This window comes from Vicia villosa, linkage group LG3, assembly GCF_029867415.1.
Source record: "Vicia villosa cultivar HV-30 ecotype Madison, WI linkage group LG3, Vvil1.0, whole genome shotgun sequence".
In the NCBI taxonomy this organism is placed as follows: domain Eukaryota; kingdom Viridiplantae; phylum Streptophyta; class Magnoliopsida; order Fabales; family Fabaceae; genus Vicia; species Vicia villosa.
Window position 1 is genome coordinate 148,513,507 of NC_081182.1, and position 19,830 is coordinate 148,533,336.

Below are 19,830 nucleotides of genomic sequence, written 5' to 3' on the forward strand. Positions count from 1 at the left end.
GTTACTTCTTTTTGGGTTCTAATGAATTGTCTTTGTATCAACAATGGTGAACCAACTATAACAGAGAGACGCGAAGAAAAAAGAGTAACAAAAAATCTCCATTGATCAAGAAGAAAGCTAACTGAATCTGTTACAATGGATAATTGTCCAATAGCCTAAGGATAAAATGTATAGCAGTGTTGGATAGACCAATCAGAAACTGCCGGCTCACCTAATACCTTATGTATGTACATTATCTATTAGTGAGGAGAAAAGATAAAATAATCTATGTATGTACATGTATGTTAATACGCCCCCTCAAGTGGGACTGTGTAGGCTACAAAGTCCTAACTTGGACATTATGGAAGAGAAAGCTGGTGAGTGAGGCATTGCAGCCATTGAATTTCACATGTGAGTGAAGCTAGAGCCATGTACTCAGCCTCAGTGGAGGATCTTGAAACAATATTCTGCTTTTTAGATTTCCAGCTGATAAGAGATGAACCAAGTATGACATAGAAACCAGTAATGGATCTTCTTGTAGTAGGGCATCGAGCCCAATCAGAATCAGCAAAGGCAAATAATTTGAGAGGACTCGAGGCAGAAAATAGAACACCTTTAGCAGGGCATGATTTCAGGTACTTGAGCACTCTTGTGGCAGCTTGAAAGTGAGGAACCAAGGGTTTGGAAACAAATTGGCTAAGGTGTTGTACAACAAAAGAGATATCTGGTCTAGTATTAGTCAGATAAATGAGTCTACCAATGAGACGCCTATAGCTGGTGGGATCTTCCAAAAAGGTACCATCTGTGGGAGATAGCTTGAGATTAGGATCATAAGGAATGGGAGATGGCTTAGCTCCAAGAAAACCTGTATCCTCTAATAATTCTAGAGTATATTTTCGTTGGTTCATGAATATCCCTATGGTTGATCTTACAATCTCAAAACCCAAGAAGAATCGAAGAGAGCCAAGATCTTTGATGCAAAATTTGTGATCCAGAAGCTGCTTAACATTCTGAATTTCAAGCATAGAATTCCCTACAACCACTATGTCATCTACATAAACAAGTATAGCAGTGAAGAATTTTTTATGAGACTTAACATATAAACAGTGATCTGCTTGAGATTGTACATAGCCCAAAGAAATTAAGAAAGAAGACAGTTTTGAATACCACTGCCTACTTGCTTGCTTAAGACCATATAAAGATTTTTGTAACTTGCAAACCTGAGATGGCTTGGAAACAGAAATACCAGGGGGAAGAGTCATGTAGACCTCTTCATGCAGATCACCATGGAGGAAGGCATTGTTGACATCAAGTTGTTCAACATACCATCCTTGTATGGCAGCAATGGATAGAAGCACCCTCACAGTTGTAATTTTGGCTACAGGAGAAAAAGTAGCAAAGTAATCAATTCCCTCCATTTGTGTGTATCCCTTGGCTACAAGCCTAGCCTTGTACCTTTCAATGGAGCCATCAGCCTTGTATTTTATCTTGTAAACCCACATACATCCAATGGGTACCTTTCCTGGTGGAAGATCAACTACACTCCAAGTCTGGTTTTCTTCCAGAGCAGATATTTCAGCATCCATGGCAAGTTTCCAACAATCTAATTTGATGGCTTGGTTAAATGTTTTTGGTTCAATATTGGAAGAAATAGCACAACAAAAATGCTTATATGATGGAAAACAATGATCATAAGTCAAGACAGAGGATAAAGGATAAGGCACATTAGATTGATTTAGGGAAGTGGTGGAGTAGCAGTGATAGTCCTACAGATATTGAGGTGGATTAGAGGATCTAGATGAATGCCTAGTGGGTAAAGCATTGTTATCTGCTGCTGAAGATAAGGTAGGTACAGAGGACTCTAAGGTATTGTTAAGGGTAGGAGAGGAGTGAGTTGGTACAGAAAGGTGGCTGTCATTATTATGAGGAGAATGAAGAGCCATATCAGGTGTGGTACCTGAACCAGTGGCAGAACTGGGACTAGGACAGGGTGTGATATCAACATTACTGTCCTGAGGTGGGACAGAAGTGATAGGAGAGGGGTCCACTGTGTCATTTAAATGTTCAGCAGGAATAGTATGGGGGTTTTCATTGGGAACATCATCAAGATGGGAAAAAGTTTGGTTAGTATTATCTTGAGGTGGCTGAACATCCTTAAAAGGGAACACAGTTTCATAAAAAATAACATTCCTAGAAATGAAAATGTTATGAGTATGAAGATCATACAAGATATAGCCTTTTGTGCCATCTTTATGACCAATGAAAACAGCTTTTCTAGCTCTAGGGTTGAATTTAGTTCTGTGGGCTTGGAGAGAAGTGGCATAGGAAAGACATCCAAAGACTTTTAAATGAATCATGGAGGGTGGCTGTTTGAATAAAAGTTCATAAGGGCATTTGGAATTAAGGAGAGGAGTAGGGAGCCTATTGATGATATGAAATGCATGTTGAATGCAAAAATTCCACATAGACAAAGGGATATTGGAGTGAAACAAAAGGGACCTAGCAACATTTAATATGTGCTGGTGTTTTCTCTCCACCACACCATTTTGTTGAGGTGTCTCAACACAAGTTCTTTGGTGGAGAATACCTTTGGTCAGAAGGAAATCAGAGAGGGCTAAGAATTCTGTGCCATTATCTGTTCTGAGACATTTTAAGGTGGTTTAGAATTGATTCTCTATGTATGCTACAAAGTTTATGAGGCTAAGCTTAGTTTGATCTTTGGTTTTGAGAAAAATAACCCATGTATGTCTAGTGTAGTCATCAACAAGAGTTAAAAAATATTTATGGCCTAAGACATAAATAGAAGAGAATGGACCCCATAGATCAGCATGTAAAACAGTAAAAGGAACATTAGAATGAGATACACTATTGGAAAAGGAAGTTTCTTTTGCTTAGCAAATTGACAAGAATCACAAGGATCATTATTATTATTACAAGTAATGAATGGAAAAACTTTTGAAACAGTATGTAAACCTATAATAGAGATGTGTACTAGTCTCATGTGCCACAAATTACTTGAAGTGTGAGCAACAGAATTATTAACTAAAGAATGACTAGCTGTGGAGTCCAGGATATAGAGTCCCTTGTGCAGTTTAGCTATACCAATAATTTCCTTGGAATGATTCTGCACAATATGGCAAGCATTGGAATTAAATTGGATAGAGCAATTTCTACTATCAACAAGTTTTGCAACAGAAATGAGGTTAACATGGAAACTAGGAGCATATAGAACATTGTGCAAAACAAGGGAAGGGGAGAGAATAACTGTACCACAAATGGAAGCAACAGTTTGTGATCCATCAGGTAAACTAACAGGAATAGGTATAATAGACTTATGATCAATAAAAGAGGATAAACTAAATGTGAAATGATCTGTAGCACCAGTATCAAGGATCCAAAGTTTGGGATTCTTACCATTCACATTGGAGGAGTGGGAATGCAGGACAAAAGGAGATGTGGAAACTGAATTGACAGTGGGATTGGGTTTAGATTGTTGGAGAAGTGCCAAGATGCTATCATATTGCTCCTTAGTAAAGCCAAAGGAGGAGGAAGATGAACTTTGGGAAGGCGAATCTGTGCTGTTGTTGGTACTAGCAGCAGTTCAGGCAGAAGACGAGGGTTGACTTTGAACTTTTCCTTTCACTTTGTTGAATCCAGGTGGGTAGCCATGCTTGAGAAAGCGTGTTTCAACAATGTGGTTAACTCTGCCACAATGAGTACAGACCCTGTTTGTGGCTCTTGGAGCATTGTAACTTGGAGACTTCCCTCGATAACCCGATGAACCTTGCTTAGCAGTGTAGTTTGCCTCATGTGTCTGAGTTTGAAGAGCAGAAGTCTCTTCAGTGGAAGCAGCAGATGGAGCAATGTTGGAAGCAAAACTGTCCATTTCTCTTTCTTGCTGAATAACAAGGGAGAAAGCCTTGTCAATATCAGGGAGAGGATTCATCATCATAATTTGGGATTTTGAGTGTGCAAATTTCTCTGTCAAGCCCTTGAAAAAACGTATCACATAGTCGTGTTCTCGATATTTCCTAACAGACGTAATGGCGCCACAAGAACATTGAATAGCACATGTGCAAGTAGGAACTGGTCTGTAGTTCTCTAATTCATCCCACATAACCTTTAATCGAGTGAAATAGTTTGATGCATCAAGAGTACCTTGTTTGAATTTGTAGAGATCTTCTTGAATGTCAGAGATTCGAAAAACATCACCTTGGGAAAACCTAATCTGCAAGTTCTTCCATACCGCAGAAGCAGTCTCAATCCACAACACGGATTTCGCAATGGATTCTGAAATCGAGCGTTGGATCCAAACAAGAACCATAGTATTGCAACGAATCCAGGGAGCATACAAAGGATCGGATACCGGCGGTTTGCTTAGGGTTCTGTCGATAAACTTTTCCTTGTTCTTGGAAATGAGCGCTATCTGCACCGAACGCGCCCATGTGTGGTAGTTTTTATCAGTGAGTAATGGTGTAACAAGAACAAGCGTAGGGTTTTCATTAGGATGAAGATAGTAAGGGTTCGCAGAGTTGGTAGCGTAATCACCATAGCTCTGGTTTGCCATTCGGATAGAAAAGGAAGAAGAAGATGAGGAATCAAATAGGGAAAGCGGAAGATGCAAAAAAACAGAGCACGAATCGCGTGAGGAAGAAAAGAATGGCTACCGGAGCTTATTGCTCTGATACCATATCAACAATGGTGAACCAACTGTAACAGAGAGACACGAAGAAGAAAGAGTAACAAAAAATCTCCATTGATCAAGAAGAAAGCTAACTGAATCTGTTACAATGGATAACTGTCCAATAGCCTAAGGATAAAATATATAGCAGTGTTGGATAGACCAATCAGAAACTGCCAGCTCACCTAATACCTTATGTATATACATTATCTATTAGTAAGGAGAAAAGATAAAATAATCTATATATGTACATGTATGTTAATACTTTGTTTTTCTTTGACACTTCACATTTTAGCTTTTCCTTGAGGAAATTGAACAAGATATTTAGAAAGCTGAGCCAAAAATGGAGAATCATTTTACTTAGATACTTTAATCCAGTTGAGGCACATGAATGTGGTAAATCAGTGAAGATCCAAGGGGCATAAAATAGTAGTATACTTGTCTATAGTTGGTGATAAAGTAATGAAAACAAGTGACCTCTTTCTTATTTATTTTGAGTGTCAGATGTCATAATATAGTTGATATGAATCAAGTATGTCGTGGTTTTGTTTTCTTTGATTGATTGAGCATGTATCAAATACTAGTCTTCAGGTTTGACTTTTCCCATTTCGATTATGGGGCAACAATGGTGTATTTATTGTTGCTGCAATTGTAAAGCGATATAAAAAGTTTAAGGCTTTAAGGATCTGATATTGTATGCTGATGTTTTCTAATGAATGAAGTCTTGTTGAATTTCTAGTGTCGCTGATTTTTTTGGTGGTGGAAATTTTGCTGAGTTTTTAATGTCATTGAAGGCTTAGTTTCACTTGACTTTTATTTTGAAGCTGTGCTTTTAATCCATTAGCCTCAGTTACGAACAAGACAGGCTAATGAATATTGAGTACGGGTGAATTTTTTTTTGTGAAACTATGCAAATTGTGGCGGTCTTAAATGCCATAACAAAGTAATGTTTTTTAGAAAACAGTGAAGTTTGTGGCAGTTTAAACTGCCATCAATTACAAACGAAAACCGCCATTTTTACACAAAGTATATTACGTTGGTTTGTATGGCGGTTAGTGAGAAACCGCCGTTTTATACCTAGCGGCAACCAAATTTACGGCGTTAAAGAAAAACGCCATTTTCGTAAATTGTGGCCGTTGAAACCGCCATAATCATACATTTTTAACCGCCGCAATTTCCATGTTGTTTTAGTGATAGGGCATTGAAAATACTAAGCAACCTAAGAAAGAGACCGACCTTGACTTTTATTATAGTCGTTGCAAAACACAACGCAATTGGAAATTATCTCCTCTGAAACTTAAATGGAAAGTTTGGATCAGATGGAATCAAATTCATCCTCAGAATGTAAATTTTATCACCGATATTTTTTCCTGTAATGTTAGTGGCACCAATAATATTTGGACATAGTTTATTTATGAGCAACCTTGTCCTATTGTAGAGGCCATTGGATTGAACTATGTTTCTTAGAAGCATATTCTGGGACTCCAACCTTCAGCCTTAATAGGTGGTTTGGCATTCCTAAAAATTTAATTTCATTCAAGAATTTAGGTGTGAACCAATCCGCAAGAACTGCACAATTTTCATCTGAAAGAATTGTCGAGTCGGCATTCAAATATTCCTTTTCATCCCCTAGAATTAACGACAAAACAAAGTCACTAACAATATCTATAGAATCATGAATCGAAGATAGTAACACCCTCCCTTCATAGTTTGTCAAATTGTTCATGTTCTGTAAAAGTAATGGATATGTTAATTCAACAAGACATAAAAGAGGATTATGAGAATCAGTAACCAATAAGTCTCCAGGAATATGAAGTGTGCTTTCTCCGGACTCATTGGAGGCTTGTCGACCATTTCCAATATCAAGCATCCAATATGAAAATTCTTTAACTTCTTTAGAAAATTCCTTGGAGTTGGGAGCTTCCAGCTGCATGTTATTTGACAAAGTCAATACCTTGCAAAATTTCCATAATTCGAAAGAGTTTATTGAAGTTGACACGATATCATGCCTAAAACCATTTCTAATAACATGTAAGACTTGCCTGAAATATCCATACAAAAAAACTACTTTACGAAAAAATGGTTTATATTGGAAGCTTCGGCACAAAATCTATTTAGCATTGGAGCTTCATCCCATATAATAAACTTAGAAGGCAAGATAAGATCACACCTATTAGTGCATTTTTTGATGTTGCAAGTAGATGTTTCAATTGTAACTAAAGGAACTCAAAGCATAGAATGAGCTTTCTTTCCTCTAGGTAACAACAAAGACGCAATCCCACTTAAAGCAACATTTAAAACTGTGTAAGTTGGAAGTGCAATCAAATGAATCTTAAAATAAAAAATTAGTTCTATTGATATTATTCAAAACGAGTTTGATATTCTAATTACATTATAATGACATGATAATTTTAAGTACAACATCCTAATCACTAATTTGAAATAAGTGCCAAGATCAAATAGGTATTCTTTAGGTTTCTTCTCTCTATGTAGTAGTTTCAATCTTTAATTTTTTGCTGCATTATCTTACAATCTGGGCAAACATAACATTAGTTAGACAAATTCACATAGATCTAAAGAAGGATGGTTTTCACAATTTTAATGTTCATACCTTTTAGTGAAGCATTGACGACAATTACACCATTTTGTAACTCATATGACAGTTTGAGCAATTTTTCTACTCAATCACATGACAGTTTTTCACAATTCACTTTTTTAATTACTAGTAAAAATGACAGTTTTAAATTACTAGTATAATAAAAAAGAGAAGAACGATCTCTCTCTCCATGGGAGCGAAACGGTTACGAGGGCGTCCAAGGATTCTAGTGTCGACTATGCCGCCTAACTCCTCGTCGCCGATGATTTTACCAGAGACGACACCTGGGAAGAGTGATGGAGAGATAGCCATGAGCGAGGATAAAGGATCTGAGAAGCAGAACACACGCAGGTCAGTGGTGATTGGGGAACCAGCTACGGTGGTAACGACAGAGGAGCCCAAGGGCGCAACCCTACCAACTCAAGCGGGGGATGAAGAGCCACGGAAGCTATGGGTGGACTTTATTAGTGACAACCGGAATCCCACGAAAGGGAGATCGATGGTGTACGTTTCTCCCTGTGTGACTAAAGGTGAAATTGAGGTGGAAATCAACGATGACGACATAGCATCAGAACTTCGTTTCTGGGAGAATGCCCTAATCCTGTATGTTATGGGAGCAGATTTGAGCTTGCACGCGATAAAGAACTTTATGCAAAAGGTATGGAACTTTGTTCATCTTCCTGATCTGTATTTTCATGATGAGGGGTATTTATACTCCGGTTCAAGAAATTAGAGGACATGGATCTGGTGCTAATGAAGGGACCTTACTCAATACGGGGAATGTCGGTGTTGATCAAGGAGTGGAGCCCAGAATTCAATCTCAAGAAGGATCTTCTACGTACACTCCCAATCTAGATCAAATTGCCTTTACTCCCCCTGCAACTATGGGGAGCATCTAGTCTGAATAAGATAGGGAGTGCTTTGGGTACTCCGCTAGTCATGGATGAATGTACCACACACAAGCTTAGAGTATCATATGCCCGTATCTTGGTGGATGTGGATATCACAAAGAAGCTTCCTGATGAGATTACTATCAAAGATAGCAATGGACAGGAAAGGAAGCAGCTAGTTGAATATGAATGGCGACCCAAGTATTGTGATAAATGCATGCAGGTTGGTCACACATGTGGAGAAAAGCCTAAGCCAAAAATCTGGAGGCCTAAACCAATGAAGCCCTCACATGTTAATGCTGAGGATGTTGATGCAGCCAAGAATGCTAAGTCTGAGATTGAAGCTAAGAAGTCTGAAAGATCAGAGAAAGTTCCAACTATTGTTGTTAACCAGCCTGAGAGCAGTTGTAATACGGTGAACTGACTTTATTATTTTCGCAAGCAAAATGTTGCGGTGAGCAAGAGTCGCCACCGACTTTTATTTTATCCAATTAGGAAAGGTATAAAAGAACAGGAAAGACCTTCTTTGAAAAGAGATTGAGTTCGGGGGTAGGTTATGAAAAGGGAAGGTGTAAGCACCCTTTTCATCCGTAGTTATCTACGGGCTCTTAGTTGCTTAGCTCACTTGTTTGTTTAAAATGTTTGAAAAGGTGTCGTGTGTGTTTAGAAAAACGGTTTGATTTTGAGAATGTCTAAAAAGACAATGTTAGAAAACATGGTGTAAAAAGCATTTGATTTGGTTTGTTGTGAGCAAGCACTTAAGAGTTCCTACCGTAAGTTCGTAAGGTCTTTCCTATTCTAAAGACTTTCCTTAAGCGATAGTACTATCCATACCATATAAGGGTAGGTAGTCCTATACATTGGATGTGCGGGTCATCGAATTGTCATAGGGGCTATCCATACCATAAAGAGGGTAGGAAGTCCTATGAGATATGAATAGTCATAAAGGCAACCAGTAGAGATACCTTAGCCATCGAAGGGACTATCACCATTTAATCGAGGGACAAGATCATTTTTACCGAAAGGCGACATCGAAGGGACTATGATCTTTAAATCGGAGGGACAAGGTGATTTTGAATCGAAGACAGCATAGGCTAAGGCATCCCTACGCTTCGAGGGACTTGACTATAATTTTCCGAAAGACAACCAAGAGGGGAACCCTAAATGTGAGTGTGTGCAGCAATCACGTGTGTTGTGTTCAGTTATTTATTCTTGGAATTAGCGAGCTAACGGTTACTTTTATCTTACCATACAATACTAAACCATACATCTAAACAGTTAATATCAGCAGGAAATTAAAGGTGCGGAAAGTAAATCTACGCTATTACAGGGCTTCGGGATTAGGGGTTACATAACCAAAAAAATGGGGGATGTGGAAAAGTAAAGCCTGATTAACTATTACAACCCAAATGAAAACTAAAGCGAAATTAAAAGATAATATATACAAAAATCAATAAATGGTAAATGTCCATGAAATGGTCCAATGCTTCAAAGATAATAGTACCTCACAAAAAAAAATCAAGAAAAATGTTAGTGACGGATATACATAGAATGATGCATTATTAAAATGATAAAATTCGAACAATTATTGATTAAAAGAAAAAAAACTAAAATAGCCATATTAAATTCTAAAAAGAAAAATATTTAAAGTTGAAACAAATATTTTTTTTGTATTTTTTATATATATTAAAAATTAACTTAGACTAAACTAAACATTTAATAAGATGAAATCCTTTTTGTATTTTTTTGTTTTTTATAATAATTTAAACTAAAATTTTTAACTTATTTAAACAAATATGTACACTAATCATTCTTCAGAATTATACAACTTATAAATTAAATTAAATTAAAATTAAAAATATAAATAAAGAAAATTATGAAGAAATAGGGGCGTGAGGGATTAGCCTTAGTTGACTTTTTCAAACCCCAAACCAACGAACGAAATTATGACACGTGGCCTATTGGAATGAACAAAATAAAAAAAGCAATACAATCTTATTAGTAACGTTGGAGAGAAGCATTCTTCAATTCTTCTTTTTACACTCAGCATATACAACATTGTAAACAAGTCAAGAGTCAAAATGAAACAGTAAAATAAAGAGAGAAGCAAGGTTCATCTGAGTGGGATACGCAGTGCTATGGAGGAGGGGATGAAATTGTTAGTAAAAATTGTAATAAACGGAACCATCAGATATTCATCATTGGGTTTGAAATAAACATTGAAAATAAATTGGAGGGCCTCATATGAAAAATCATCGGCCAAAAAGAGATTGTAAAATCATTTTAAGAAAAAAAGAGGCCTCAGTCATCATTGGCCAAAACAAATTTTTAAGAAAACTTTAGAACGTATGTGTAAAAAAAGCTTTAAAAAAGTGTGAATGAGATTTGTGAGAAATAGTTAGAAAATTGTTGGTGATTGTTGATGGAGGAAAGTTTCATGAAATTTGTTGATGAAAACTGTGAATGTGGAGGGCTCTATTTATAGAGTGGAATTAGGTCAAAACCGGTCCTAAAAAGGAAATGATTCAACCCAAAGGCCCATGGACCTTTCTTGATGACCAAGATTAAGAACCTTAAGAAACATGAAAATGCAACAAGCGGGAATTGAACCCGTGACCTTCTACTTGCAAGCCTTTCATTTTTACCAATTGTGCTATGTTATTTATTTGAAATAAAAAATCAATTGAAAGTATATGAAGCATAGACAAACATTTTTCTATTTATTAAAATATAACAATTTAAGTGTAAACTATTATATTTTAAAATAGATTTTAAATTGAATATTTATAAAATTCAGGATGTCAATGTAAATGAACCTGAGATTTTTATAAAAACCAAATTTTGAAATAACTTCGATTTTTTTTGAAAAGTGTGGACAAATTTTGGGGTATGACAGCTGCCCCTGTTCAATCTTCTTAAAGCTGTGTTTGAAGCGATTCAGAATGTGTCTAAAGGTATACATCTTTCTGAACCCATTTCCGTTCCTGCTTTACGTTCAGAAGTTGCACCAATAGATATTGCTCAAACCCCTGAACCAGTAAATCAACCAGAAACAGCCCCATCAGAATCACCCATAACATCCATGTTCTCACACCTCCTTCTTCTCCTTTAACCAATGCTCTTACCCCTCCTAATTCACCCATCACAAATGTTCCCATTCCTTCATCTCCATCCACAACCAACATTGCTTCTGACCAGGCCCTTGAAACCCCTGTTCTTGATATCCAACCCCTTCAAACTCGCCTTCCACCTCACACAAACATATCCACATCTCAACCTCCACCTCATGCAAACTATGAACCCATTCCTTCCACCTCTCAAAATAATCCTTCTGTATCCGATCTTCCAGATTCTGCATCACATGAGCAATTGCTCCGTGACTGCAATTACACACCCAAGCCTCATCCTGAAGTTGAGCTGGTAGTGTTAGATTTTGAGAATGAAGCAGAATCATCCTTCTGTCTTGATAGAGAGCCTCAACCCTATTATGTCCCAAAACCAGATTCTGCTATAACCAAAATAAAATCTCGCCGAGCATATCCTATTGGTGTAATCTAAAAAATGGTAAAGAGGAATGTCAGAAGAGTCTTTGATACCCTCAGAATAGCTCATCATGCTTGATTAAATGATGTTGCTATGCGAAGATTCTGGAGATTCTTCAGAATAAAAGCAGATGCTTGTTTTCAAGAACTTCAGGAAATTTGTGTAGAACTTGCTCCACGACCTTGCGGAATTCTGAGGCACTATGAAGACTTTTGGTTCAGTCGTCTTGGGGGGAGATATTGTTTTGAAGAAAAGAAATTCATTGATGAACTTGCAGAAGCACGAGTTTCTGCGGATATGGAAGCCAACCTTTGTAGGGAGATTGTGGTTTGGAGACCTAAGTATCCAGTTCTGACTGGAGACTTCAAGTGGCTGTTTGATTTTCTGAGGGAGAATCCTTCTGCGAAGGCCCCCAATACGGTCATTCCAGAAGTTGTTTATCCTCTAGAAGTTGAAGGTCCAACTCCTCCAAGGAATCTTGCTGCCATTCTTCAAGCACTTGAGAATGGAGATTCTGATCTTCCTGCTCCTGAGTATGAAGAAGATGCTTCTAGGGAAGAAGCTGGTGCTAAGATTCATCCTGTTGGAGATATTCCTGCTGAGGAAAATCATGATGATGATCTCACAATGGATGCAGCTGTTGAGATTGTTGTCCCTCTGAACAGAAGTTGTGAAGCTTCTTCTGGTGAACCCTCTCTTCTGGTGAAGACACTAGAGGTTATTCAGAAGAATCAAGCTGAACTAGCTTCTCGTATGGACAAGCAAGATGTTATCAATGATGAGTTTTGCTCATTTATGGAGAAGCAGTCTGAGAGCAATGTTGGGATTCATGACATGCTAGCCAAGATTATGTCTAAGCTAGGCTCGTCTTAGTTTTTTTGTGTCTTAGTTGTTTCCTTCCTTTTTGCATCTGCTTTGTGCATCTATCTTCTCATCCCTTTTATCTTATGATTATTTCAAATGAATGAAAATCCTTTATCCTTCTCTCATATTGTTTTGTTTTTCATCTGAATCTTTTATGTTTTTTGATGTTATGACAAAAAGGGGGAGAAAATGTGATAAATGATCTGATTTATATTATCAGTTGCTGGGAGTAAGTCTCCACATTTCTAACAAGAATTTGCAAGTTCTATGTCTTTGAAGTGTTTTGCAGGATTGAAGACATTCTAAAAAGCTCAACATGAGAAGCAAAGACATGAGGAAAAGCAATTATATATAGAAACAAGCTCATGAAAATTGAAGCAAGCTGAGTGCTGTGAAGCTTCAAGATCAGAAGCAAGAAGGAAGAATGTTATGATATTCTGATGATAGAATATGCTCTAACACATTTTTTCCTTATATGTTCTGATGCATGTTTTTGTTCTAAATATGCTCTGAAACATTATTGTTTTTGCTCTGATACATATTATATGTTCTGATACATATTTTATGTTCTCATTCATTCATGCTCTGACTTTTGTCGTGTAGTTTGTTCTGTAACATTTCAGGATGTAGAGATGCTCTGATGATGCTCTGGTACATTCAACAATGTTCTGATACAATCTAGCATGCAATGATTCAAGAAGAAATTCAAAGCTCAGAAGTTGTCCTATGGAAGCAAGAAGCAGAAGCTATGAATGTTCTGAAGATCTAAGCATATGTGATCGTCTCAACTGAAATGGAAAATACACAGGGAAGTCCTTTATTTATAAATTTCTTCCAGTATTTATTTTAGGGGGAGATTATTTATCTCAGGGGGAGATTGTTAATCTCAGGGGGAGACATATTCACACACTATGTTTATATGCTTATGCTATAACTGTGTAATTGTCTTTAGCCATCTGATATTCTGATTGCAAATTCATATCATTTATATATGTTTTTGTCATCATCAAAAAGGGGGAGATTGTTAGAACAAGATTTGTTCTGATCAATATTCTTAGTTTTGATGATAACAATGTATATGAATTTTGTATGAGATAATGTGGTACTTTAATCCTATGCAATTTCCATTTCAGGAATCACATAAAGAGTATGCAAAAAATCAGCGCAAGAAGCACTGACTCAGAAGGTTCAGCATGCAACATCAGAACATGGTCTGGAAAGACATCAGAAGATGGTTAAGCAGAATCAGAACATGGTCTATGGAAGCATCAGAAGGACTTGAGATCAGAAGCAGAAGCACTGAAGTTCTCATGGTATCACGCTAAGAAGCACTTTAAGGTCAGAAGACAAGAAGATGCTCTGCACCAAGCTGTTTGACTCTGATGATATTCAAACGTTGTTTACACAAACATCATATCAGAAGTAAGTACAAGATGGCAGGCTACGCTGACTGACAAAAGGAACGTTAGTAGCTATTAAAGGTAGCGTCATTAGACACAGCGAAAGCAAGGCTCGAGGTAGTTGACAAAAGAGTGAAACATTAAATGCAATGCTGTACGAATCACCCAAAGCATTAAATGCTCCCAACGGTCATCTTCTCAAACGCCTATAAATAGAAGTTCTGAAGAGAAGCTGAATACAACACTTTGCGCAAACATACAGAAACGCTGTCAAATTCAAAAAGCTCTCAAACTTCATCTTCAACCTCACTACATTGCTGTTGTAATATATTAGTGAGATTAAGCTTAAACTTAAGAGAAAAATCACAGTTGTGATAATAGATTATTATGAAGCATTATAACTCTTATAAGAATTTGTTTACATTAAGTTGTAAGAACTAGAGTGATCAGGTTTTGATCAGTATACTCTAGAAAGTCTTAGAGGGTATCTAAGCAGTTTGTTCCTAGAGTGATCAGGTTGTGATCAGAATACTCTAGAAGACTTAGAGGTTATCTAAGTGGAAAACCATTGTAATCTTGTGTGACTAGTGGATTAAATCCTCAGGTGAGGTAAGTCACTCCAAGGGGGTGGACTGGAGTAGTTTAGTTAACAACGAACCAGGATAAAAATCATTGTGCAAATTGTTTTTATCTTACAAGTTTTAAAGCTACACTTATTCAAACCCCCATTTCTAAGTGTTTTTCTATCCTTCATATACTCTGTAGCCTTTAGAGCGTTCAGAATATCCAAGAAGGAAACACTTCTGTGCCTTAGAATCAAACTTACCAAGATGATCTTTAGTATTCAGAATAAAACAAACACATCTAAAAGGATGAAAATATGAAATGTTGGGCTTTCTGTTCTTCCATAATTCATAAGGATTCTTATTTATAATAGGTCTTATAGAGATTCTATTCTGAATATAGCATGCAGTGTTTATTGCTTCTGCCCAAAAATGCTTAGCCATATTGGTTTCATTGATCATGGTTCTGGCCATTTCTTGTAGAGTCCTATTCTTTCGTTCTACAACTCCATTTTGCTGTGGAGTTCTAGGACAAGAGAAATCATGGGCAATACCATTTTCTTTGAAGAACTCCTCAAAGAATCTTTTCTCAAATTCACCACCATGATCACTTCTGACCTTTATGATCTTACACTCCTTCTCAGATTGAATCTGAGTGCAGAATTCAAAGAACACTGAATCTGACTCATCCTTGTGTTTTAATAACTTTACCCATGTCCAGCGGCTATAATCATCTACGATGACTAATCCATATTTCTTCCCTCTAACAGATGCTGTTTTGACTGGGCCAAACAGATCAATGTGCAGAAGTTCTAGCGGCCTAGAGGAAGAAACAACATTCTTAGATTTGAATGCAGGTTTGGAGAACTTGCTCTTCTGACAAGCTTTGCAAAGAGCATCTGATTTATATATTTAAGATTAGGGAGTCCTCTGACCAATTTAGTTTGTTAATCTGAGAAATCTTTCTCAAACTAGCATGGCCTAATCTTCTGTGCCAGACCCATTGCTCTTCACTAACAGACATAAGACAAGTTACCTTCTGATTCTTAAGATCTTGAAGATCAATCTTGTAAATGTTTTTCTTTCTCTTGCCTGTAAATAGGATTGAGCCATCCTTCTGACTTACGGCCTTGCAAGACTTCGGATTGAAGATTATGTCATAACCATTGTCACTTAATTGACTTATGGACAACAAGTTATGAGCTAATCCATCTACCAGAAGAACATTAGTTATAGAAGGAGAGTTACCAGTACTTATGGTTCTTGAGCCAATAATTTTGCCCTTCTGATCTCCTCCAAACTTAACTTCTCCAGCAGATTTAAGCACCAGGTCTTGGAACATAAACCTTCTTCCCGTCATGTGTCGAGAGCACCTAGAGTCCAGGTACCATGACATGTTTTCCTTTGTCTTCTTTGCAGCCAAGGATATCTGCAACAGGACTAATCTTTTCCTTAGGTACCCACATTTTCTTGGGTCCTTTATTGTTAGTTCTCCTCAAGTTCTGATTGAACTTGGGTTTAGCATTATAAAAAACAGGAGGTACAGCATGATATTCCTTATTCTGAGTTACATGATATTTTCTAGGTTGTGTCACATGCTTCTTAGTGTGTGTAATGTGAAAGCTTTTGGCATGTGATATGAGCCTAATATCATGGGAGTGGCCATACTTGAACTGATCATACAATGGCTTGTATGTGATTTACATATCATCTACAGGTTCAAGTTTGTATGGGGTATTACCCTCATAGCCAATGCCAACTCTCTTGTTTCCAGAAACAGCATATATCATAGAAGCAAGTTGACTTCTTCCAATGCTTCTAGATAGGAACTTCCTAAAGCTCAAGTCATATTCTTTCAGAATATGGTTCAGGCTAGAAATGGACTTTTCTGATTCAGAAGGAGATCCATCATCTTTAGATAATTTTAAAACTTTTTCCTTCAGTTCAGAATTTTCCACTTCCAGCTTCTTAGTTTCAGATTCAAATAGCTTTTTCAGCTTTTTGTATTTGATACTAAGATGAGCCTTGAGGGCGCTGATCAGCTCTTCCAAAGAGACTTCATTCAGATCCTTTGCTATCTTGAAAGTCACCATTGGGCCCTATCTTCTGGGCAAGCTTCTGGTGATCTTCTTGACATGATCAGCTTTAGTATATCCCTTGTCAAGAACTCTCAATCCAGCAGTTAGCGTTTGAAATCTTGAGAACATTTTCTCAATGTTTTCATCATCCTCCATCTTGAAGGCTTCATATTTCTGGATCAAAGCAAGAGCTTTAGTCTCCTTGACTTGGGCATTTCCCTCATGAGTCATTTTCAATGATTCATATATGTCATAGGCAGTTTCCCTGTTAGATATCTTTTCATACTCAGCGTAGGAGATAGCATTCAGCAAAACAGTCCTACACTTGTGATGATTTTTGAATTCTTTCTTTTGATCATCACTCATTTCTTGTCTTGTTAGCTTTACTCCTCTAGCTTTCACTAGATGTTTTGTAACCATCCACCAGAAGATCCCATAAGTCACCATCTAAACCAAGAAAGTAACTTTCAAGTTTATCTTTCCAATATTCAAAATTTTCACCATCGAATATTGGTGGTCTAGTATAACCATTGTTACCATTTCCATTATGTTGCTCAGCAGAGCCAGATGTTGATGTAGGTGTAGGTGTTGGAGTATCAACCATCTTAACTTAGCGTTTTTCTCTTCCTGAATCTTTTCTAACACGGTTAAGTGCTTGCACCTAGAACCGACACTCTGATACCAAATGAAGGATAGAAAAAAACTTAGAAAGGGGGGGGTTTGAATAAGTGTAGTTTTAAAACTCTTAAGATAAAAACAATTTGCACAATGATTTTGATCCTGGTTCGTTGTTAACTACACTACTCCAGTCCACCCCCTTGGAGTGATTTACCTCACCTGAGGATTTAATCCACTAATCAACCTTGATTACAATAGTTTTCCACTTAGATACCCTCTAAGTCTTCTAGAGTATTCTGATCACACCTTGATCACTCTAAGAACCTTTTACAAATGAATGTAAAAATAAATTCTTACAAGAGTATTACAATGCTTCTTAATAAGCTATAATCACAACTGTGATATTTCTCTTAAGTTCTAAGCTTAAATCTCACTAAGATATTACAATGAAGTGAGGTTGAAGATGAAGTTTGATAGCATTTGATTTCAGCAGAGTTTCAGCAAGATTGAAAAGTTGTTCGTAAATTGGTAAATTGGTAACCTTGTTTCTGATCAGAACTTCACTATTTATAGGCGTTTTGAGAAGATGACCGTTGGGAGCATTTAATGCGTTGCGTGATCCGTACAGCATTGCATTTAATGTTTCATTCTTATGTCAACTATCTCGAGCCTTGCTTTTGCTGCTTTTACTGGCTTTGCCGTTAATAGCTTCTAACGTTCCTTTTGTCGGTCAGCGTAGCCTGCTATCCTGTACTTGCTTTTGATCTGATGTTTATAGAAACAACGTTTGAATTTCATCAGAGTCAAACAGCTTGGTGCAGAGCATCTTCTTGTCTTCTGACCTTGAAGTGCTTCTAGCGTGATACCATGAGAACTTCAGTGCTTCTGCTTCTGATCTCAAGTTCTTCTGATGCTTCAATAGACCATGTTGTGATTCTGCTTGACCATCTTCTGATGTCTTTCCAGAGCATGTTCTGATGTTGCATGCTGAACCTTCTGAGTCAGTGCTTCTTGCGCTGATTTTGTGCATACTCTTTATATGTTTCCTGAAATGGAAATTGCATAGGATTAGAGTACCACATTATCTTATACAAAACTCATATACATTGTTATCATCAAAACTAAGAATATTGATCAGAACAATTCTTGTTCTAACACATCAAACCCATAACCTCCATAGGAACACTAGCCCTTCCTATATTTAACCAAAAATTAGGGTTTTGAAAATTAGGGCTATATGAAATTGAATGAACAGATCGAAAACATTATAGAAGAATTGAAGAAGAATGTATACCATGTTTGAGCATTTTGAGAACAAATCGACAATTAATAAATCATTTTGAGCCATTCGATGAGACTAGATCTGTTGGTCGAGGGAGAAAAGCACCGCCGATGGGTGATATGAAGAGGTTTGCGAGTGGGTGTAACGCCCCGAATTTAATTAATTATTTAATTAAATTATTAAGGATTTATTCGTTGGAATTAGTTGAAGTTGGGATTTATCGGTATTACTCTAAAGGCGTAATTTGGATTAATATGTTAATTTGAGCAGTTAAGTTGTGGTCGGATTTATTAGTCGGATTATTCAGAGAAGTACAATTGCGAGTTGGTATTAATTAAGTTAAGGAGCAATTGTAGTTGTGGATTATTATTGGGAATAATATCCATGATGTTATGTGATTATTCAATTATGTGTGTTATTTGGCTTAATTGAGTAATTAGAGGAATATTATGAATTGGGCCTAAGTGGAAGAAATATGACATAAGAGATTGGATTGTGGGTTAAGCCCATTAGTGAGAATAGATAGTAAGAGTTAGGGTTTTAGAGATTAAACCTCATAACTCATTTTGTGGAAAAGAAGAGAAAGAAGAGAAAGAAGAGAAAGAAGAGAAAGAAGAGAAAGAAGAGAGGAAGAGAAGAAAGTTATGGCATGAAGAGGAAGAGCTCCATTGAAGGAAGTGAAGCTTTTGCTAAGGTAAGGGTAGGGTTCTTACTCTCTAAGGGTTGGCATGATGATGTATATGGTGGGTTAGATTGTATGTTATTCTCCATGGAAGTTGTGTGTAGAGATGTTAGGGTTTATGAACAAATGTGTAAATTCATGATTTGAAATGTGTTTTAATTGAAGTTTGATGATTGTTATGATGTTAGAAGATCCATAATATGTGTTGTATTTGTGTTTATAACATATATTCCATTGTTGTTCATGATGGTTGGTGTTTTCAGCTTGATTGGGTTGAGTTTGGGGGTTTTTGGATGGGTTTCGTATGCTGTTTTCTGTGTTTTGGGGGTTTCTGAAATCGCCAGTTTGCGCCGCGAACCTCTGTTGGCGCCGCGAACTTCCTGGCAGAAAGTTAGGAATTTTTGAATTCGCTCAGTTCGCGCCTGTTAGCTGAAGATTTCGTTGAACAAATATATGTGCTTCGAAGGAGTGTATGATCGAAGGCAAGGTGGTTACTGATGACCATCTCTGAGAAATATAAAATGGCTACTGATGGCCATGTTTCGATAGTAAAAAATGTCTAAGTTTTTTATGAAGATGATGGCTACTGAAAGCTATTGGAAGGACATATCCTCGAAGACTTAGACAAAATTTATAAATTTGCTTAAGTATTAT

The 19,830-nt window shown here is 37.0% G+C and overlaps 1 protein-coding gene across 1 annotated transcript; it reads right to left on the minus strand.

The window, feature by feature from the left end:
* Positions 1-6,089: 6,089 nt before the first annotated feature.
* Positions 6,090-6,593, minus strand: LOC131659143 (uncharacterized). The gene has a single exon (XM_058928376.1). The coding sequence runs from the start codon at positions 6,591-6,593 to the stop codon at positions 6,090-6,092; it is 504 nt and encodes a 167-aa protein (XP_058784359.1).
* Positions 6,594-19,830: the final 13,237 nt, after the last annotated feature.